Genomic DNA, 23,750 nt, shown 5'->3' with positions numbered 1-23,750 from the left:
ACTGGTAATGGACTAAAAGGAAAAAAATGGGGTGGAAATGCTGGGGTAAACGCATTGTAAAGGACCCCAGGAATGAAAGCAGGCTGGGATAAAGGATACCTCCCAAAGACCTTAAATAGAATAACTTAAACAAACCTTAAATATAATACCCAGGTTGCTATATGATCCTGTCACCCTTTATCACTCAGGAAGTGAAAAAGCTCATTGCTGTGTCTCCTTTATGTGTACCACCCTGTTAACATCTATTACAGATTTAAAAGATGTTGTGTAACAGGTTTAAAATCATTTTTGAAACATCTTGATTTTGAGAGTAGTTACTGGAAAGGGCCAGGAGAAAGGCGCGTTTTCAGAGGCTGGGCACATGCCCTTAAGTAAAGAAATTGTGCCATAAACCGACCTAAAGTTGGAGATGTTCCCGGCCACTTAAAGAGAATTACAGAGATTTTTGCTGTTGTTGTTTAACTGGAAAAATTCCCATTTGAACGCTGCAGCCTAGAAATAACTTGTGCTCAGCACTAAAATCGTCACCGACCTTTGCAGGCTGCGCCCGGCGGCGGCGGGAAGGGGCCGCTTGCTCGAGGTGAGGCGACGCTCTGGCAGGAGCGCTGAGGGGATATGGCGGGCAGGGGCCGTGGGGAGAGGGGGTGTCCCGCCGCCTCACGGGGGCCGTGAGGTGAAAGGGGCGTCCCGTCCCCTCAGCGGGGCTGTGGGGAGAAGCCGGCGGAGGCGGCGCCTCCCGCCACACCGGAGCGGGCCGCCTGCCGCGGAGGGGCTCCGCCACCGCCCCCGAGGCGGCCGCTGGGGCGGGGCGGGAGCGGCGGTGCCGCCCTCCCCGTGCCGGCCCCTCGCCGCGGTCCCGGCGAGCCTCCTCGCCGGCGCCGCAGCCGCCCGGTATGGGCGTGAGGAGCGGCGGGCGCGGGCGGCAGCGGGTGCCCGGCGGCGCCGCGGGGGGATGCGCGGGCTGCGTTGAGGCGGCGGCACATGGCGGGCGGCCGCTGAGGGGAGGCCCAGTGTGGGCGCCCGCTCGCCGGCAGCAACGGTGCCGGGGCTGCAGGCGGCCTGGGAAGGGGGAGAGTGTTCGTGTGCGGGAGTAGTGAGAGGCTGAGCCCCAGTCCCGGGCATGGCGGAGACCGTGAGCCCCTGCACCCCACGGGGCCAGTGTCAGGCCAACATGGGCGCCAACACCTCGTCGGGCAGTGTGGATGCCAACGGCTCCTTGGCTGCCTCCGCGCTGGTGGGTGGCAGCGCGTGGAAAGGCCGGGAGCCCTTCTCCATCTTCACCATCCTCATCCTGACCCTGCTGGTGCTCCTGACCGTGGCCACCTTCCTCTGGAACCTGCTGGTGCTGGCAACCATCCTGCGAGTGAAGGCTTTCCACCGGGTGCCCCACAACCTCGTGGCCTCCACAGCAGTGTCGGATGTGCTGGTGGCGGCCCTGGTGATGCCGCTGAGCTTGGTGAAGGAGCTGTCGGCTGGGCGGCGGTGGCGGCTGGGCCGGGAGCTGTGCCTCGTGTGGGTCTGCTTCGATGTACTGTGCTGCACAGCCAGCATCTGGAACGTGACCGCCATCGCCCTGGACCGCTACTGGTCCATCACCCGCCACCTGGAGTACACGCTGCTCACCCGCCGCCGCATCTCCAACGTCATGATCGCTCTCACCTGGGCGCTCTCCGCCGCCATCTCCCTCGCCCCCCTCTTCGGTTGGGGGGAGACCTACAGCCCCGAGCAGGAGCGCTGCCAGGTCAGCCAGGAGCCTTCCTACACCATCGTCTCCACTGGCGGGGCTTTCTACCTGCCCCTCTGCGTGGTGCTCTTTGTCTACTGGAAGATCTACAAGGCGGCCAAGTTCCGCATGGGGGGCCGCAGGAGGAACGCCGTGGTGCCCCTGCCCGAGGCTCCCCAGGTAAGGAGAACCCCCCACTGCCTCCCCCAGGCACCTGCGTTCCTGCTTCTCATCTGCTCCCAGCCATCACCCCTGTGTCGGTGGTTTCGGCACAGCAAGAAGATTGAGATGTACCCTTGGGCTCTTGTGTGAATTTAGCTCTGGTACAGACTGGATGGGAGTGGTAATTAGCCAGTCAAAAAGCACCACCCTTGGAGAAGAGTTTTATTCACATTTGTTTCTTAGGTGTGCCATAAGAGCAAGTGACAGGTGCATTCACTGCCAGTCTGGAGAGCCATTTAAAAATGTCTCTTTAGTCTGAATTTGCCATTCCTTGGGGTTTTTTCCTCTTTATTTTTTTACAGTGTTGATGGGGTAAACAGACAGAAGCAGATCCTAGGTCATGTACAGAGTAAATGCATGCACACTCATCTACCAGCACGGACTTCGTGTGGGATCTATCAGTGTCTAAATAGATTTTAATAAGCAAATTATACACTTTATTTATGTGCTTGGGCTATTTTATCTTGACCTTACTGGGAACATACTGCTCACTGCATAGTATTGAAGCAATGAACAATTCATTGTTTCTATTTTAAAATTACCAGCTGTCTTAAAAACCACATCCTCCTCCTTCTTTACCCCAAATATTGCCTGTAATCCTGCAAAGCCCTAGTCATGTGGGAGCTCTCATTCATTTTGGGGATACGCCTAGCTGACAGGAAAGCTGTGTCCCTGCGGATGGGTTGGGGTTGGCCCCTTGTGTCCCATTAAGTCAGGCTCTTTGCATAACAATGCTGTCACCCATGCCATGTCACCAGGGTGTTCGGTAGTGCTCTCTGTAAACTCTCTCCACTTTCTGTCACATACTCTTACTCTCACTCCTACCCGTGGAAATGATTCATTACTGCACATTGTTGTGATTCCATGTTGTACTTGGTGAAGTCCAGTCCTTCCCCAATAACAAAAGATGAGCTGTATGGATGTTAGAGATACCTAAAGAGACGTGGAATATTTCTGTTCAACTGGGGCTAATCCTGCAGAGCCTCACTCCTCTGCTAAATCCCTCTAACTTTGATTTGGAGTCACAGTAGCAAACATGTTATTTTGGTCACAGATAGGATGTGTCCCCTGATTCTAGGAAGAGGTGACAGCACTGGCAATTATATGCAGTCAGACTTGCAGGTTTGGATCATAATGTCTTGAAGATGTTTTTAATATCAATTGATTTAGGAAGCTGTCTTCTATGCAAAAGCATAAAATATGTTAGAAAAGATGAGAATGTTTTCTCTACTGGCTTTCTTGTTTTTTTCTCCTATGGCCTTCATCCCTGGTTTGCACCAAATTTCTTTCCAAGCTGTTCTAAGTATGATGAATGTGTTGCTGGGAGTTAATGTATAATCATTCCAAGCACACAAGCTAACAATATTTGGAGTGGTTTTGCATGCTTTATCTTTTACATACACACATACAGGACTAGTTGTTTGAAATCTAAAATTCTGGGATGCTAAATGAGCTGAGGCATTGCTGCTTAAGTTTTAGCTTATACAGAGACACATTGTTGATATGTCAGTTTTAACATGAAGAAAGTCTGGCTCCTAATTGTCACAGTTCTGTCTGCAAAAGCCCTTGCGTGGGCACAGCTAGGCTGGCAGGTAAGTGCTTTTTGCTGATGCAGTGTCTGGGAGCTGGTCTAGGCTATACTGACAAAAGAGCTCCTGTCAGTGTGAGCTGAATACCCATTTTGGAGGGGTTGCCAGTATAGCTGTTATTGGAATAGCAGCAAATCCTCAAGCCAGCAGTTCTTCATCTTTCTTATATTTGCAGTGATTGACATATTGCCTTCTCCTTTTATAACAGTGATTCTTGATCTGCAGTTGATATATAATGGCAACCATTGTCCCAGCAGCTTTGTTTGCTGGCTTAAATAAAAAGACTTTTGTGACTTTGCACGTGCAAACCCTTTACTCATCATCTAAAGGAAGAGCTGATGCCCAGCTGCACATGTGTATGTTAAATGAACCTGTGGATCAAGGAAGCTGGCATTTGGGATGTGTTTCTCCTTAGTTTTCTTTCTAAGTTAAGAGACTGAGACTTGCTCATAGAGTTTTAGCCTGATCTCATTTAAGCTTATAGGAGCAACACCTCTAACCAGTATAAACCATGACATTGGTCCATCATGTCCCCAGGAACAGTAGCAGTTCCCCAGTGAATTCTGGAGAGGAATCTTCAAACACATCATTACTGTTCCTTTGGCAAAACCTATTTTTCTTTTAACATGCAAACACAAAGATAATGTTACCAGGGTATGTGGCAAACCTGGTGAGGTGATCCAGCTTTGCTTCTCCATATCCAGGAGTAATTAAGGTGTCAGTGTCATCACTGTCCTCTTTGATGGGGCAAATTCTGTTCCACTTACCTTGTTCTGCTCATCTACTTGCTCTAATTCTCCATTTCTTTCTCATCTAATGTCTCTCCTACCTTTACTTTCTTTCAGCCCTTCCTTCTCTGAGAATGTCCACCTGTCAGTCTCACCCTTGCAACATTTTTCTTTTGTCACTGTTACTCTGGGTGTGAAGTGCATCCTGCATCTCTGTCAGTTCTCACCGCGGGTGCCCTGCACCGGTTGTTCTGAGTAACGTTAGAGGGGCTTTTGGCAGCCGATGTCAAAGGCTGGCAGTGCTTCCCAGGCTGGAGGTGGGTAGTCACAGCAGTGATCCCTGCTGGGAGAGACGTCCGTGTTGTGCTTGGGAATTAGCTGTCCGGTAGCGCTGGATTGGAACTGCGTGCCAAGGCTGCAGTGTATAGCCTGAGGTATACCCAGCAGTGCAGCTGATCAATTCTAGCAAGTTAATTTAAGGAGGAAAACTTTTGAGGTCATACTACTCATATGCCAGTAGAAATGCCTCGAAGAAACCGATGCACCAAGTGGAACAATTATGATGGTACCTTGATGTTTTTGTACAGTGCTTTTCAGGCAACAGAGCCAGGTGCCAAAGTGCTTTGCAGGTTGTCACTGTGTATATATATATGTATACACATACACACTGTGTATATATATGTGTCTGTATATATATATGTATATATATATACACAGAGAAAGGGCAGTTGTCTCCAAGCTGAGAGTTGGCATACATATGTTATGTTTCTATACTCTAATAGAGGTGTAGAATAGAACAGTTACAAAATAACTATTCTGAGTCATTTTTGGTTAAAATTTTATTTGTGTTTTTGAAAAACACTTTTTGAAGTGTTCAGGTGAGGGAGATGGACATGAAACATCTGAGGTGCTTCTAGTTTCAATAAGAGCTTGTTTCTTACTTTCCCTTGAAACAAAAAAATTGCAGAATTGGGACCCTAAATTAGGCCGGTGCTTTTATAATTATTTGTTTCCTAATAATGAAACTCCTTAAAACATGGATTTTCCAGTCAATACTGATGTGAGTGGCCTTCGCAAAAAAACTAGTGACATACCATCACTGACAGAGAGCTAGACTCTGTCACACCTTGTTGACAGTAAGTAATAATTCTCTCTGTAAATAATCCAATTGAAATAAATGAGGCTGCTTGGAAAATGGCAGATACTGCTGGATAGTGCCCTTTTAAATCAATGAAGTCACTTGTAGCATAGGCTTTGCCCAGCAAAACCAAGCATGGCAGAATCTGAATGTCAGGATTACTTACATGTAGCAATTGCAGAGTTGGGATTAAATTTCCATGTAAGGAGTTAAAAATCAAGTTCTGTTGATGGTTGGGTTTTTTTTTTTCCTTCTCCCCTCTCAAAGTACCTTGTATAGTGTATGAGTAATTAGGTCTGATCCAAACCTTATCAGTTTTGTGAGAGTCCTTCCCGCTTTAGATCGTATCAGGCCCCAGAGCTCCAACAGTGCAGTGTTGTTCTGCACCTTGGCCTGTTCAGCCTCTGCAACCCACGTAACCAGTCAGGACAATATGGGAGAGAAAACAGATTCTCCTTCTCTGAAGGAGACACAGGCTTTTTATTTCTTATTTCTGCCTCTGACTCCACAAGTAGAAGAGATGGGTCAGGAAGCAAAGTGCAACTGTCCAAAAGAGTGGCAGCAGATGTCAGGAGAAAGGTGAGGCAGGAAACAAAGCGGAGTGGCTAGTGATTTCCTAGGAGAAATGCAGAGCTATTCCTGCTCACAGCAGAAGAAAATCCTGTGAGAGAAAGCAGCTGTTCTTTTCCCTATCAAATGTACTGTTTGTCATATTGGTGGAGCATCCCAGAAAGTCTAGACATTCCCATGTTTTGATCCTTCATTGTGCTTTTCAGTTTCTTGTGTTCTTGTTCAAAGAGCAAGAAGTATGCCAGAGCTGCACTGGGGCAGTAATGATCTGTGCTGAACCACACTGTAATAGACAAAACTCTGAATTTGTGGTAGTAAGCCAGATTTGATTAATATTTATCATCTTTACTGTTTTTTTGTTATCGCAGACCCTGGAGGTACAGTACAAACACATACACAGTACCTGCCATGAAGGACCAGTAATAACAATCATTAAAACTATAAGGAACATTTTAAATCAAGTGATTTCATCAGAAGCTCCTTGGGGGCTTGTTTTTTATAACACTGCTAGGAGCACAGGAATTGGGAACATACAGCTCTAGGAACATACAGCCATTCAGTAGAAGTAATTTACTGGGGACAGACAAACAACAGAAGTGGCATTGAACTGTAACTGCTGATCAAGAAGATCAGAAGAATGAATTCTGAAACTAAAACCAAACTCCTTTCTGTCTGTAGAAGAATTTGTACTTGAGAGCTCTTTTACTTCATTTAACTCTCTTTATAATATTCTTTGGAAAGCAGTCATGTCTGCACTTCTCAGAGCCTGTTGTCCTGGAAAGAGCTGATTTCATGAATTCAGAACCTAATTCTGGCCTCAGAGTAGCAGTCCTTTCATATCAGCTTTTTTCCCCACTGCTCCTAATGTGCAGGTCCTGGAGCAGAGCCTGGGCAAAGGGAAGGAAATCTGTGCCTGGGGCGTAGTGTGCTGCTAGCCACCGAGTGAGACAGTGTGCAGAGATGCTCTCATATGAGAGGTGTTCCCAGTATAAACTAAGACATCCTCATGGATTGCTTTAATTTACAGTCTGTGACCACCTTTTTCCCTGTCACAGCCTGCTCACTAGAGCTCATCAGTAGGCCTAAAATGGGAGGAAAGGTTTTATACTGGGCTTGTCCTTTGTTCCATGTGGCACAGGGATAACAGTCAGGTATTGTGACTTACATTAGGAATCAGAGTCATGCAAAGCCTCCAGGATTGGCACCAAAAACTGCAGATTTGGTATGGTCAGAGCTGTGTTTAGTTCAAGAAAATCACAACTGGCAAGGCTGGAAAGCAGCTACATAATCTTTTTGGCCTGTGCTCTTCTTCAGACAACGCCAAATTACGGTGGATTACCCCATGCCTGCGTAAGGGGGAATCCTTTAGCATGGTTCCCCTGCCAGCACTGTGTACCACAACAGCGTGTGGTACTACTTTGTGTGGGTTGGCTTATAACAAACAGCCTTGACAACATAGTCTTGGGGGCTGATAGTTGTAGCAAGGATAATCTGGCACCAACCAGGCCAGGGAGATGAGTCAGGTCTGCAGCAAATCACAGAGAGAGCAATAGAAATCAAAAAATTTGAAATTATAATGAAAAGTTGGACTTTCTCAGTTTTGAAATCTGTACTGATACATATTTTCTGATATGAATGGCACTTCAGATTACATCTGTGTTTAACTTTAAAAATCTAGTGGGTTTGTCCCCTGATGAATCAGTCCCCACAGCGGGGATGAGGTGCTGGCAGTCCTGTAGTAGGTGTATGTGGTGACCAGGCAGGGAGGGAGCACAGTGCCGCAAAGCTGACGCACGTGCAGGGGCGTTGAGCACAGGGGCGTTGAGCACAGGGCCTCGCTAGAAACCCCCTGTAAAGTCTGGTCCCCTTTGCAACAGTGGGAGCCAGGAGCAGCTGGCCAGTGGCTCGCAGGTCTGCCAGGTGGCAGCGCACGCGCTGGGGGTTGGCACCTGGAATGGTACCCCATGCTGGGAGTGCCCGAGAGGCAGGTGTTGTGGCGGGCGAGCCTGATGGAGAGTGTCGCTCACAGCGTGTGCGGCTGGTCAGCGGGAACGAGCGTACAAGGTGAGCATTGGACACTGATGATCATGGAAAGCTGAGCTTTCATACAGCTTCCAAGGTTTAAATGCTTCGGGAAGTCCTGCTGAACGCACAGGCTGAAGGACCTTGCTGAGCAGGGGTACTGGTTACCTTTTCGAGATCGTTTTGTGCATCCTTTTCAAAGGATTTCTTATGGAAAATTGAAGCAAAATATCTCCAGTCTGCCAGGGATATTTACACAGTTTACTTAATGGAAGTTTCCATGAGAGATCCCATTATTTTTCCTAAAGCATCAGGCTGCTATTTGCACTTTTATTATTATTATTATTGTTGTTATTACAATATTATACAGAAGTCCCAGGCAGAACTAGTCAAAAAATAATTGAAAAAACACCCGTGACAACAGAGAAAGTAGAAATTATGTAGCTAGGAAAACAACTGCTGTCCTGTAATTTACAAAAAATACCATGATCTATTTTCACTTGCTGTTTAGTATTCAGAAGCCTGATCTAACAACCATTGGAGTTTGTGGAAACTCCTCTGATTTCAGCAGGAGCTTGACCAGGCTGTAAATGCATGCTTCATTAGGGAAAACACCTGAGGACTGTGATATCTTCTATCTAAATAAATTAAATACCTTCTTCTCACAACATGAAATTAAGTGATAAAAGAGTCGCTACTAGTAAGTTCTGTGGTTCAGTCATAAACCTAAAACCTGAAGTACTGAAAAGAAAAGGCTCTGATTTGGTGATGGCACACTGGAAGCTCTGCCTTCTGAGTAAGAGTTGAAGGTTAAATACAGTACCCAGCTATGCCCGATGCTAGTGACAGAGTCCTTTGTATGACTCTTCCCAAGAGGCATACTTATGTAGCTATTCCTCAGGGCTAAGACGTAATCTTTCAGGGTTGCTTGTCACAAATTTGTCCTTATGTCATACATTCATTCCTTTTTGCAGAGTGTGATTAAGGATGTGCAGAGTAAGTCCTTCTGCAGACAAATGGTGTGATCCTTGCTACGTGAGGGGTGTCCCATTTTAATTGTCAGGACAGATGTGATTTTCATTTTCCTCCATTATTTGCCTGTGCCCATAATCTGCTGCTCTTCCATTCTGCAGCCATGGCTCGTGTCTGAGGATGAAGACAGGGATATCCATCTTGAAGAGTGATTGTCTGGCCATTGCCAGTGCTTCCTTCTCTGAGTTGCTGTGCTCATTGAATAGAGGCCCTCCATCTATTATAAAGCTTGCACAAAGGTGGCACACATATGTGGAATATGTAGCTAATTCAACAACAAGCCATCTTTGGAGTGGTGTCAAAGTCTTGCAGTGCCTGTGAATTATCGCTTAGGCAAATTTTAGAGCCTCAGGTTGCATCCTCAAACTGTTTATTTTATTCCACTCTCTTCATAACTGTAGTGCCTAGAAGAACTTTACACTCACAGATAACTTTAATCTTCCGATTAAAATTGCAAGGGAGTATGTTCTTCTGATCAGACTCTAAGCACATGAATAGCTTGTGCCCAGAACCTATTTGCCACAGTCTCACTGCCACCCAGAGCACTGTGCTGTTCTCACTGCACAGATGAATGTCTTGCCCTTAGAGAGAGAGGAGGAGACAAGAAGCACCATCTTGCCTGGAGCAGCTGACGTTTTCCACTCTTTTGTGTAACTTCTGCTGAACCCACAGTTTGAACTGAAGGCTGAATGAAATGGTGTTTTGCTGGCAATGGAGTACTTTTTGTGAGAACAACAAGTAGATCTGAGTGAAATAAGAGACAGGTGACAGAAGAGAGAAAGTGAGGACCAGGAAATGCTGCTTCTCCATCAAAGCTTTTTTTTGATTACTACCAGAGTATTTCATAAGTCAATTCAAACTGGTGGCACAGTGCCTGAGGATACATCATTCAGGTGCATCCTCATGCACCCATTGTCATATAGTGTGTTGGCAGAGTGACCAGGCCGCAGCTGGTGTGATACACTGCTCAATCCCTCTCCAGCAGGAAGAAGTGCCTGGGGTGAGACAGCCTCTGTCAAGGAGGAGCAGAAGGCACCTGAGTGCTGTCTTTCATAAGGGACTCTTCTTGTTGGGTTTACTTCCCACTGAAATATTTCAAAAGTATTCAATTTTATTTCAGGCATTTATGATTTTTGGTGGTAATGAAATATCAGCATTTTCCAAAGATCAAACGTCTTAAAACTTTCCTTTAATTTAAATCCTGTTATTTCATTAAGACGGAAAATTTTTCCTGCAAATTTAGCTGGTTTTTTTGCAGTATGCTCTGTCCCTTCTGCAGAACAAGTGGTAGTGCCAAGCTCCTGCACCCACCAGAGATGGGATTTTGAGCTCTGTGTTCAGGCAGTTAGGCTGAAGAAAGTAGCTTTATCTCATAGTCGACGAGCAGGCATTTGTTGCAGGTCCCTTCCTAATACCATTGGGAAATCACCCACAGGGCCTGCAATGGAATGAAATTCATTTACGATGCAGGTCTGAAAAACCCTAAAGGTCATGTAGCCGTGTAGGAGAGTCTGGTTTAGGATAGGCCGTGGGCATGTGCCTTTGTTAGCCTTCCTTAACAACCTGATTTCCCACTAGGTATCAAGGCATCCAGTAAAATAAACTGAAAAAGAATGCCCACAACACACATGGCATCAGTTACTCTTTATTTAGCTTTGTTTGTCAGTCACAGCAGCTTTTCCAACATAATGAGAAGTCTGGTAATTTTGGCACTCTGGGGCATTTTTGTTCTTTTAGCATGGAAGGAATGGAGTTGGGCCTTTTGTGGTAGGTGCACAGATGTCGTGCTGTCATGTAAAAGTAATACTTCACTCAAACAAATTGTCTTGGTAAGAATCCGTGTTTGCTTTTGTTTTGAGGTGAAGGAAGCTTCGCATGAACCACAGATGGTGTTTACAGCTCGTCATGCAGCTATCACTTTCCAGACAGATGGAGAAACATGGAGAGAACAGAAAGAGAAAAAGGCAGCTCTGATGGTTGGCATCTTAATTGGAGTTTTTGTACTGTGCTGGATCCCTTTCTTCATCACAGAATTAATAAGTCCCCTCTGTTCCTGCAACATCCCACCCGTCTGGAAAAGCATCTTTCTTTGGCTTGGCTACTCCAATTCTTTCTTTAATCCTCTCATTTATACAGCATTTAACAAAAATTACAACAATGCCTTCAAGAACCTTTTTGTAAAGCAGAGATAAAAGGGGACACAGAGGAGAAAATGATTCCTTTATTGCATAATACAGAGATTTCTTGAGGGAAACATGCCTGTGATATGTACAGTTTTCATGCACAAGAGCTACTTGAGGGGATTTAGGAACAATGAAAAAGAAGATGGAAGATGTTTGTCTATAAACCTACTGACAATTTATAGTTCCCCCTTGGAAATACATATATGCTACACCAGGGTTAGGCAAAGAAGATTGAAGCAGTGAAAAACTCCCATCTGCTCTTTGAATCAACATGTGTTAAGGTCTGCAAGTGAAGCACTGTATGTGCATAATACCATGACTCTCAAATCTAACTGGACTGATCTTTAACCAGCTACAGGTGCCATTCTGTAGCGCTCTCATCATTAGCAAAGGCACCAGTGGGAACTGCTGATTGAACAACACTGAAATGTTTGTGATATGGGCAGGATGCCGGCTTCATTTTTGAGGTTTATGTGGAAGGGAATAAACATGCTGGATTCAATCAGTTGTTGAATTGATGTGAAATTAAAATGGATGACTAAGCAGCTCAAAAACACGCCCTAGTGTGATTGAAGGGCTGCGTGTTTCCAGCAAGGAGCTAGAGCCTGGTGGGAAGTCTTGGTGAAATACAGGTCAGTTATGTCCCATGGGGTTAAGTGACATTTTAGAGCCAAGTGCAAGATTATTCAGAGCTACTGAGAACATGCTTGCATGCTTGCACAGGGGGAGGATCTAGCATGGAGTTTTCACCTGCATTGTACTCCCTTACTCTGCAGGGCTCAGGCTCTCCCTGTTTTCTGAAACCCAGGTGAGCTCAAGATACCTCCAAGTGCAGGGGGACCGTATGCATTGTTACTTCACGTTACCATAAAACTAAGCATGCATTTGTGTTACAAACACCAAACATGTTGTATTCAATCGCCGGGTTTGCTGGCAGCAGCATGTGGCTGCTTAGCAGTGGTAGGTGAGTATCTGCACTGCGCTCTCTGGGGTCCTCGCTCCATAAATGTTGTGCCCATCACCCTACCTGAGTGAAGCCCACAATCTGCCAGCTTGCATCAACTTCCTCCTACTGTAAGAAGGGTATTGATGCCATCATCTAAGCGACTCCAGAAACTCCAAAGTGACTCAAAACCAGGCCTTAAATTGTTTTTCCAAGATCTATCAAACACTCCTGTCCCAAAAATATATACACACATAAATTAAAAGATAAGTATTTCCATGCATACTGCCAAGTCTCTCTCTCTGTATTTGTTCCTCCACTGGGTTTTATTTCCTCCCCTTCCCTGAGGGGGGATGCTCACAGCATCTCTGAGTATTTCTAGCGTGGCAGCTTTTTACTGACACAGAGTCCCAGCACCCTCTCCCATCTCTTCCTAAAGCTCCTTTAGGTACTGTAAGGGCAAAATGTCACAGCTCTGATGGAGCTAGGCCACATCACAACTCCTTTTGAAGCTGAGGTTTGACCTTCTACACTGCCTTTCTCTGCCAGTTTTGTGTTTTCTGCTGCTTAAGCAACCCTTTGATTCAAAGCGTACCCTCAGGCAAACAGTGCAAAACTGCACAGAATGACTAAAAGTCACGGCTTTCAGCTCCAGCAATATACACCACTGGCATCTTGATTTCACCGCAGCGTATCGCACTCAGCCTCATCTCTGACTGTTACCAAGCTAACGGGCATCACATCGACGCCAGTGCTGACCACGAAGCTCCTACCAAAGCCCTGGTATCCCGGCAGTCTCTCACAGGCCCTGGCAGCTAGGTGTATTTCTGTCAGCTGGGGACTGACAGACTCAACAGCCGTGTCAGAGGGGTATTATCAAGCTTGTGTATTCTGAAAAACAAATGATGCAGCCTTTACTTGCTTAGCTTTAAAGCGGAGTTTAGTGCATAAAGTGATTCATGCACCTGCTGATGTCAAATTGAGCTTAATGTCAGGTGTATGGGCAACTCAGACAGAGGCAAGTTCCAGCTCCTTGCTAAATAAGTGATTTAAACAAATGCCATCAAAGCACACGTTCCTCCAGTTGTTTAAGGGAACCACCTGGCTTCACTTCACTAGCACAGTGTATGGTGAGACAGGCGCTGCTGTACTTCACACCCTGCAGTACTGTGACATTCCAGTGTGACCTGCTGTGTCTGCAGCCACCGCCACCGGTGTATCTTAGGTACCTGCAGAGGATGCTTCTCCTCTCAATCTCAGTGGGAATTAAGAAATTTTAATTATCTAGGATTTCAAAGAGCCGTTAGATCGTGGCTCAGACTTTTAAATGCCAACTTAAATAACTTTTTCCCTTGTGAATCTCAATTTGCTCACATATAGAATAGCTGCCAGTTCAAACTAGAGTTTGGAGGCTTAATTAAACCGGAAGGGAGACACATATGTAAGTCTAAAAGTTACTGAAACCTGCAGGCCTTATTCAGAACCGTCAATGAATTTTTCAAGTGAGTTGGATTTTTCATGTAAGACAGCCACTGCTCTCAGAACATTAAAATCTGAACAGATGACATGGAAGGAGAAAATGAAACAGTCATCTTAAGCTGATTGTTTTAAAGCATACAAATCTCCTGTGTGTGGCCACTCCTGAAGTTTCCAATAATCATGTTTTGGCCAAATTTTAGTGCCTGTGCCACATCTGCCTGGTAAGACAAGTCATTACTAGCATGGAATCTAATACCAACCCCGCTGCACTGAAGTTAAGCAGCAGCAGCTGAGATATTTGTGCCAACTGTATGTGCCAGCAGACTGGAGAAACACCAGGCTCCTGTTCTGGTGCAGGAAACCTTCCAAGAAATGACACAGATTTTGGGGTACATTTTACCATGGCTAGGCATCTGAATCTTGAGAAAACACCTTAAAGCCAGAGGAGTACTGTGCAGCTCAGTGTAGCTGTGCCCTGCGCCGGTATTACTGGCAGTGCTGAAGCTGCCCAGGGCTGTCTGCAGCTAGCTTGAGAACTGGGAGCAGGGCTACTGCTGTAGCATACAATGTAGCTCTCCACCTCCTCAAAGATGAATTTAGCTTCCTTAGGAGGTGAATCTGAGCCTCTGTAATTTTACTGGGAGAAGTTCTCAAGATAACTAGCTTAGTGCTCTGCCCACCCAAGCATCTGTGACAGCAGTGAGTTGTTACAGAATGACAGGCTTCCACTGAAAGCAGCCTGCCTTCATACTCACCCAGAGGCGACGAGAAACAAGCGGAGCTCTCATTTTGCTACAGTGCAGTTTTAGAAAGCTCTTCACAAAATCGGCTTCCCACACTGGCTCTGTGCATGTCTGCCTTTAGAAGAGCCGCAGCACCTATTCAGGATTTAAAATGCTGGATTTTAATCACATGGAATCTGATCTTACTGTGGGGGAAAGAAATACGTTATCTGGGGTTATGGCCTAACCTGCTGGATGCTGCTTCCCGCTTGAAGCCAGAAAAGACATTGCCAAGCCCTGGCCTTCTGCACAGCAAGCAGAGCTTTACCCACAGATTTTTGTGCCAAACCCAGGCACTTGGTGCAGTGGGAGCATAACTATTGGATAGTCATCAACCGTGATTAAAAATAGTTGGAACTGTGGATAATTGTCTACCTCCCTTGGTACTTTATTTCTTTGATTAATTACTCTAATTATTAAAACTTGCAACTTTATTTTAATTGAAAAAAAGAGGAAAGAGTAAAATCAAGCATGCAAGCATTCCTCTTTCTGGCACTTCATGCATTAGAGTTTAGCTCTTACATTATTGCTGTGTTATCCTTGGCTTCAAGACAGACCAAAGAAAATACAGAAAATACAACTCCCATGTGAACTAAGATAAATGATATTGTATCTTCATCTATATGGATGATATAATATCCAAATAGAAAAAAAAAATAATCTGCTATTCTAAAGAAACGTCATTTGGCAGTGCTTAGATGTATGGTCATTTATTTCCTCAAATAGAAGTTGCCAGTTTGGATTACACCAGTCACCTCTGCTTGTACACCATGGACTACTAGTTTTAGTTTTATTTCCTCACACTGAATCTGCTCTTAGAAAAACTCACTGGAGACTGTTGCTCAGCAGAAAGGCATTGCTGTATCCTGCAGCAAGGCTCTGAGAAGCCTGCAGCTATATTGAAATTGAGGCCTCAGTTTGTTGTGCTGTTGGAATCCAGATTGTGCAGAAATCAAGGAGCTTTGAAAGATGAATGTGAACAGAAAATGCTAATAGCTTTCTATGCTCCTCTCTGGAAGAGACCCACATCCATGCTACAGCCTCCTCCATGAAAGCTCTTCAGTAATTTATTATTGTACCCAGGAGTTCCTGATCTTTCAACCGTACTTCAGTCTCTCCTTCTAAATAGCTGTTTTTCATGAGAATTCCCAAGCCCTTCCTACATGAAAATTGATGCAAAAAGAGGTGAGGGGTTTGGCCCTGAGAATACACACTTACAATCGATCCCGTGAGCAGTACCTCATCAGCTGGCCTACACCACAGTCACCAGGTATGAGGAGCAGCTGATTGCGGGAAGGTGCCACTGGGTGTGACGTGGCCACCAGTGCTGCCTGACGGGGGTGACAATGCAGCGCCTGCTGCCAGCTCCAGGGCCCAGAGCCTCAGCAGCTTGGGCACTGGCTGGCCGAGTTCCCCCAGGCTGCAGCCGTGGCTGTGTGGATACTGCAGGAGTAGACAGGCTTGTGTTCATACATTTTTTTAGATAAAAGACTACCCGAAGAGTCTGTCATCCACCACCCAAACGAGTCAGATTTGCATATCACCTTGCTCGTGTGCCCTGCTTACATGCGGAATTTAGCAACACTGGCTCTGAGGAGGTGGGTGTACCAGCAAAGCACAATTCCCCAGCTGTCTGGTTTGCATAAGTACCAGCAGCTATACAACGTGGGACCTAAAGCAAGTAACACCCCTTCTCTCATGCAAGCAATTTTATGTTTCTAAAGAAATTTCAGCAAAGTTTTGCTATGTCCTATATGGCTGGGTATACCTGTACCATAGCGTCTCTGGAGAATAAAGAGTACAACCTGCTACTTTGTCACACAGTAAAATGCTTTTGCATGTCATACGTGAAATACTGTTTGGTTCAGGAACCTACACACTAAGGTCACACTTCAATAAGCAGATTTTTCATGAAATGTAGAGGAAGAAGAGAAGAAACCTTAAAAAAAACATTGGTCACATTTTAACTTGCCTTCAAAGATTTTCTTTTACTCAAATCAGTAGTGACTTGGTGCAGTACTCCATTCGTTTTGATATACTGTAACAAAAAGATTGTCTGGATTTTGTCATGCTTGGATTAAGCGTATGTCACCAATTTCACTCTCAAAAGGTATTTTACAAGTGCACTTGTGGAACTGCATTTAAAAAAAGCTGTCACGGTCTAAAAGGTGTGTGCCTTAGGTTCAGAGACTGTATCAGCTTCTGAAACAAAGAGCAGACTTACTTGACAGCATTGAGTATTCATCAGCATATCAAAATAATTAAATTTATTGAAATGCAAATTAAAGCTCTGAGCAGGCTCTATCAAATAAAAAAAGAAAAGTTTTACTACAAGTCCTGTAAATGTTATTTTACAAACCTGGTAACACCAAATGAATTCAGGGCAAGATTTCTTTAACCAGTCGAAGAAATCCAGCAATGCTGAGGTGAAATTCTGGGAAACTCTTAGCTCCCCTCTTGCAGCCAGCTGAAATAGAGAATTAAAGAGATTCTGCTTGCTATACGTTTGTATAGTCCTTTGCATGCACACATCTACACTCTCAGAATGTAATACCTCAGCTGCATAGCTCCAATCACCAAACTCTGGGCATTAAAAATATTTTTAATTCTGTACATAAAAAATTAATGTAATAATTATGCAAAAAGACCTTAAATCTCCAGCAAAGACATAGCATATATTGAAGCTTATTCACTTAAAGAAAATAACCACTTTAAAGCACTCCCCTCCTTTGAAAACCCTACTTAGAAGTTACCTCCTGACACTGCTCTTCCCTTTGACAAACAGCTGTCATCATTTTACTGAAAGCCAAAATTAACTGAGTTGTTTCTGCTTAGCAGGATTGTCATGTTTGTAGTGTCAAAGCATCTTGGGTACAGTTCCCCAAAATCACCTTCCCACGAGTAGCCATAGCGTGGTCCTTGTTCCTCCACACTAAACCTGACCGGGGCCAGCCTGATCTAGTGGTTAAGCCTAGCAGTCAGCAAGTTAAGCAGGAGGAGGAAGGAAGTTGGCACTGCAGAAGTGCCTCTTTCATTTTGGTTCCTCCCCAGGTATTAAAAGAAATAGTTCCCCCAACATATACAGCCTGCAACCAAGCAAGGAACAGCTGATGTAACTTTTTTCGTACCTCTCCAGCCTTTTTCCTCTTTTTCACACTGGGATTTGAAAGGAAAGATAGTGTCCATCTACCCTGGATTTCAATCTAGTGTAGAAAGAAACTGACTCCTTACAGTAAGTTATAATCTGGACTCTAATTTATTTTCTATGAGCAATAACTGGATCTTCACAAACCTCAGTTTTGTATCTTAGTCAAAATCACTAGCTCTAGCCAGAGCAATTGATCTGATGTTTTTATATTCCATGTTGAAGTTTCCAGGTTACTGTGTAACAGGTAAGCATAAAGCTTAATGTTATACTGAACAAATAATCACTTTGTTTATTTTACATTTAAGTTCATTATTTACCCTACCTACGAAATTTTGCTTGTTACTAAAGCAATTTTGATGCAAATTGTAAGTCCCAAATTGAAATGTCCATTCAAGTTATTTTTTTAGAAGTGCATGGTATGCAAATACATCACAGCTTGAATTCACAAACAAGTTATCTTGGTGCCAAAGTTAAATTATTTGATTTACAAATTAGAAAGAGAATTACAGTTTTTATAGAGGGCAAAGTTTTTAGACATAAATAATGCCTCCTAATATCAAAGCTGACTACAGAAAGCCTGCAAGTAGCACTAAGTGCAAATCTCCTTGTTTGAAGGAATTCTGAATGCAATTTTTTCCTTCTTTGAAGGTACTCAGCATGTAGTTCTGCCTTCATTATTTCACTAGCTTTAGGAAAACTGACTTCTTGAATGGGCACAAGAGGAGCAGCCTCTATATATTCAGTCACTAAGTAGTGTGGGGGAGTAAGGTACAAGCTGGCTCAGTAGAAAGGTTTTCTTTCTGTTTGCAGTGAAGGAACAGGAAGAGCATTTCAGGTTGTTACAAGAACAATCTCATTTATGGGAAGGGGCATCACATTGAACCTGGTTTACCACAGTTGTAGCAGTTCACTGCATTTTACCTAGATGGAACGTCAACAATCTCCTCATGGAAGGCTTAACAAATGCCTATGCTTCTCCATTTTCAGTGCTACAGAGTTTGAATAAATTCACATGCTAATAATCAAACCTTTCATTTTAATAACAAGGAGTGGAATCAGGTATTGTAGCATGATGAACTTGTGCCATCTCCACTGAGAATTCTGTTTCTTCAGAGGATGCTTATGGAAGACAAATACAAGCTTCCATGGACCGCCTCTGCATACACCAGGTGTGATAGTTTATGCCAAATAGCAGAACACCCAAGCTTACCAAAAGCAGCAAGAGAAAACAAAATGTTACCATTTGCTCTGTGACACATGAAAACATCCCTATGAGCGAATAATGACACAATTCATCTTTTAACACACTTGTAATTCAAAAGCATATTAAGGGTTCTAAAGCAAGTTGCACCTTAAAAACACAATCGCAGAAGGTCACTGGATTCCAAACATTCTTTATTTTATATTCGCTGCCATAGAAAGTAATCGAACAGCACTATCATCAGTGTTATTGGGAAAAAAGAACATGGTTTTTCTTCTCCTGAAGATGTGACGTACATTAAGAAGTCAGTCCAAAACCCTGATGTTAAGTACAAAAAGCAACTGTTTGAATTATAAAATACTGTATATACAGATATAAAAATGTTTCAGAAAGTGTTCCACAAAGTTTCTAAACTTTCAAGGGCAAATCTTCAGCAGGGTAGATAGGTGGTTGTCTTCAAAGGTGAACATCAGTTCATTTGAGCAGAATGTCTGAGTATTTATCTTCCTATGTTACAGGTGACACGGACTTTGATTTTCATCCCAGCCAGGGATAACATGATGGTCCTAGTGATTAAGGTGTTTTTTCCTGGAGCTATTAATTTAACAAGCACACTCTCTATATATAAAAATGAAATTTCAAATAAATTTATACAACAGCTAGACTTTATAAAAATATAGATCTATAATTTTACACCAGGAATTATCCAAGGTAAATTTCCATTTCTTATGTCTTAACCATTAGAAATTAATTTTTATCCTTTGGAATCTTATCTATGGCTAGAGTATAAATGAAAATAATGTGGAGTTATTAGCTGGTGAAGACAGTTTCAAGAATCTCATTCTGTGGGTTTCTTTTTGGCCAAAATTAACAAAGCACTGCATTCTGCAGTGCTCATCTTGTGGTACTGGACATATTACACAGTACATATCTACTTATTCCAGAATCTTGACTTAATTCAGTGTTAAAACCCAAATAAAAAACATCCCCATTGTGTTACTGTGGAAAAAAACCCAAACCCAAATAAATAAAATTAGACAATATTTCTATTTTGCTGTACTGCATTAACTCTTTACTGTGTAGTGGAGGCAATAATGAATAATACAGCCATGTGATGAAGGAATGCAAAACTGAATACATACTGGAAAAAAACCCAGACTTTTACAGCTGTGTGTATATATTTTTATATATATATATCTATATATATCTACATTGCAGTTATAACTGTCACCTCACAAAAGAGATTCAATGGACTGAACAATCATTTATAAACTTCACCAGCTGGAGTTCTTCAGGAAGAACTAGCTTTCAGCTTGGACAGCAGCATTTCATTCTTACGGCATTCCTGTTAACAGAAAGCAAACAGATAAAGAGGTAGTTGCTCTTAACTCTACTAGGTGTATCTTCACATCAGCAAAGCTAAGCCCTTTTAATTTGAAAGATCTCCAAAATCCAAAGCAGTCTGAGTGATGAGCTTAAGATAATTTGGATTCATCCATAATGTTATTCCAGTGGCAATATTTATTAAACTTTATGACATTCAAGCCAAAAGGTATGCTGCTTGAACATTCATCTAAAGTTCTCACAAGTAGCTAAAGCAAATCCACCTTTTTACTTATAAATTGATATCTCTGAAATTGAGATTACTTTTAGGTGATATGGAATTTCACAGACTGTGCAAAAAAGTCAGTGTTCAGGGAACAACTCTAGGTCAAGAAATATATTTACAGAAGTACATTATCACCTATTTTCAATACCACAACCATAACTTCATTTATTTTTAAGGATAGCAAGGTTGAGTACAAGTTCCCTCACAAGGCAGTGGAAGAAAAACGGCTTATTTATGCCTCCACAAAAAAAATAATAAATTTCCACCAACTTCTGCAACTAGGATGTAAAATTCCATATGTCAGAAAAGGAGCTGAACAGTGCTTGTCCTTCTCCCAGAGTACATTGTCTGAAACAGGAAGGAACTGTCTCAGAACAAAGCAGGACAGATTACAGGAAGATGTTTTTCCTCAACCATCTGAAGCCAAATGACAATTTTGTCTGGCAGCACTACTTTGTCATTCATTATCATGGAGTCAGTAATTAACAGAAACACATTATGATGAAAAGCTTGGGAAAGGCTAAACCAGTGAAGTGTTAAATAGTGCTTTCACAGTGGTTAGAAAACAAGGCTGGTTCCTAAAGGTATTTATGACTACTGAGACTCTGGATTCCTTCCATTATTCACATATGTTTCCACAACCCTCTTTGCTCCAATACCTAACTGCTCGTAGATCTTCAAGAGATTCCATTTGGAAACCCAAATGTACAGCTTGCTTGATAACAAACAGTCCTTCCCCTGTAACATGGAGGGGCTCTAGTCTATCAGTGAAAAAGGAATTTCCAGAATCAAATTCAGAGTCCAAGAATCACGTGGAGATTGGTGGTTACCAAGGGACATCGTGAACATGGTGTGGTAATCATCGTATCAGGAAATCCTGCACATATATTAATGCACAAGTCAAGGCCAAAATGGGTCACTGAACACAGCAAAAATGTTCTTACCTCTTTAAATTCTTTCACTGTTTTAAAGTAAAGCCTCTGTTTCTCTAGAAGCTCTAAGTATTCATCATTCAACTGGTCTCTTCGCATTTTGTTTTCTTGCTTCTTCTTTTCCATCTGTTGGTGTAAGGAAGGATAAGAGATCATACACTGTATGAGGAATACACGTGCACACACACATGTATACACTGCATAAGGAACAACTATCTATAATAGACAATGGGAGACAGATGCTTCATAAATTATACCCCTGGCTTGTGCTTTAAATGTAACATTTAGACCAGCTCTTAAAAAAAATTTAAAAGCTAACGCTGAAGCCTCAGGACCAGTGGCACTATAGGTAGCATTCCAAGTTAAAATAAGGCTCACATCTCTGCAAGCCAGGAATCCTGCTCACTGAAAAATCCTACCACAACGATGACACAGTGAAAATAATTAACAAATAAATAAATAAAAGAACAAAGTTTTTTGATGCAACACTGAGATCTTGTTTTGGTTGTTTGCTAGTTGTATCAAATGGAGATGGCAGGAGGCATCTTTGCTTTTTTATGCAATGCTGTAATTGCTTAAGACCCACACATAAGAAATCTCTTTTCTCCTTGTGCCTAAGTTGTGACAAACATAACAAGTCCCTAAATGTGAAGAAGATTGGTTCTTATTATAGAACAGACTTCCTTCCTCTCAGGGGTAGTTTTAATGAAGTTCTTCCATTGCAGCATCACAGACAAGTTTGCTGCTAGTATTGAGAGAAAATTTCCCCCCCCGCCCCTCTGGTCCTAGGGCACAACCACATAAAAAAAGCCCTGTTGTATTCATCTCCCCCAAAATTATTTTTGCATTCTCTCTGACAGGCTTTTGCCTCCTAAATTCTGACAGGGAAAAAAGCAATTCCAAAAACTGCAAGAATGCCCTAAAGCCCAAACAAAACAGGTAATTCCACGGAAGTAGAACTTGCTCCATTTCTAGATTTACGTATCAACACTGATCTTACTGATTCTTAAGCCCAAAAGAAATGAGCAGATTCCAAACTTTCCCTGAGTATGAACCCTGCTAACAAGGTACATCTCCTTAACAAAGCCAGCTGCTGTCCAAAACATCTGGGAATCTCTCCTAATGTAATTTATCAGGGCCAGCAGGTTTTTAAAGTTATGCCTGAGAAAGAAAAAGCGACAAATGCGTTAATGCAGAAAAAATCATTATTAAATGTGTCCTATTCCTTTAGGATGAGACTAAAACCAGCATTGCCACAACATCTAGGAACTAGACTCTTGTGAAGAGATAAGGCCCTATTACTGTCCTTTGATAAATTGCTTCCTTTATGACCATGACAAATCTCTCTACATACTCCTCTTAGCAGAAAGTGGCCTGCTCTGCCCTCGGGAAGTCTCATGGATACCTGTTATCACACTGAAATGCTTGTTTGCAAGTTACTCTTTCTTTGTAACAAGTATGTCTGATTTCTCCTTAGGCCTCTTCTACAATGCAGTTACAATATGATGGGCTTTGAAAACTGAAATTTCTCTCAGGTATAACGTCTTCAGAGTAGTACAGAAAACAAAAGTGGATGTACTTTAAGTGTGAATTGTGAAACTGACTGTGAGTCCTTCTAATGCACTGCAGACAGAAGTCGAATAGAAGACTAAACCATCACGGGGATGAATAACCCTTGCAGCATACAACTAGCCTGTCCGTTGAAAAAGTCATCCAATGGACGTTTCCTAGGTGAAGAATAAGAAAACCTTCCCTTTTGCTGCAGAGCTGTTCCCCAAGGAACCTTGTGAATTGTTAAAACTTTCTTAGCATCCATTTGTTGTCAGTATCTTCACTGGCACTGAGAAATCAACTATTAGAAGGTACCAAATGATTATCTACTCCATCACTAACAATCAATTTTTTTCTCTCAGTCGAGATAAGCTTAGCTTTTTCATTCAGAAACTCTTTGTTTTTCTCCATTATTTGTAACTGCCACCTCCTGCTGATCCAGACACCTACACCTAGGAATGAAATGTCACTGTGAACTCTGTCACAATATGCCAGTGGCCAAATTGCCAGTGCAGGAATACAGCACAAGTGATGTGAGCTGCCATTGCTTTTGGCAACCATCGGAGATGCTGAAATTGTATTTTCCCCCAAAATAATGAGCCATCTGGCATGATCGCTCCCATTCACTTCCCTCTCCCTTATCTGTAACATGAAGCAGCTGAAACTTTTGATTCCATTTGAGAATATAGTGAGAGAGTCCAGAATGATTTTATGGACTTCAAAGATTTAAGAGTTCAATTGCAAGAACCTGAAGTAAGCCACAGCAGAGCTCTCAGTCTGCTTTCACTCCTTGCATTTGCTGTGCTGTTACCCGTTTCTGTGTGCGTAATGGAGGGCAAGACAGAAAACAAAATGCTGAACTTCTGGACAATTTCAATTTGGGGCAGTTGCCTGCTGC

At 43.1% G+C, this 23,750-nt stretch overlaps 2 protein-coding genes across 2 annotated transcripts in view; one reads left to right on the top strand and one right to left on the bottom strand.

The window, feature by feature from the left end:
* The first annotated feature begins 1,120 nt into the window (after positions 1-1,120).
* LOC141944998 (5-hydroxytryptamine receptor 5A-like) lies at positions 1,121-11,712 on the top strand. The gene is made up of 2 exons (XM_074872333.1): positions 1,121-1,903; positions 10,884-11,712. Exons 1-2 carry the CDS (start codon positions 1,121-1,123, stop codon positions 11,214-11,216), a joined length of 1,116 nt encoding a protein of 371 aa, XP_074728434.1. The 3' UTR covers positions 11,217-11,712.
* A 7,225-nt stretch (positions 11,713-18,937) lies between these two features.
* Positions 18,938-23,750, bottom strand: part of CCDC93 (CCC complex scaffolding subunit CCDC93) — a 50,378-nt gene continuing 45,565 nt past the window's right edge. The window contains exons 22-23 of the mRNA XM_074873694.1: positions 21,314-21,427; positions 18,938-20,105 (exon numbers count right to left, since the gene is read on the bottom strand). Of these exons, the coding sequence (XP_074729795.1) occupies positions 20,052-20,105; positions 21,314-21,427 (168 nt within the window). The 3' untranslated portion in view covers positions 18,938-20,051. The remainder of the gene's footprint in view (positions 20,106-21,313; positions 21,428-23,750) is intronic.

The sequence above is a fragment of the Strix uralensis genome, chromosome 6 (genome assembly GCF_047716275.1).
Source record: "Strix uralensis isolate ZFMK-TIS-50842 chromosome 6, bStrUra1, whole genome shotgun sequence".
NCBI classification, from domain to species: Eukaryota; Metazoa; Chordata; class Aves; order Strigiformes; family Strigidae; genus Strix; species Strix uralensis.
This window is presented reverse-complemented; position numbering and strand designations above follow the sequence as displayed.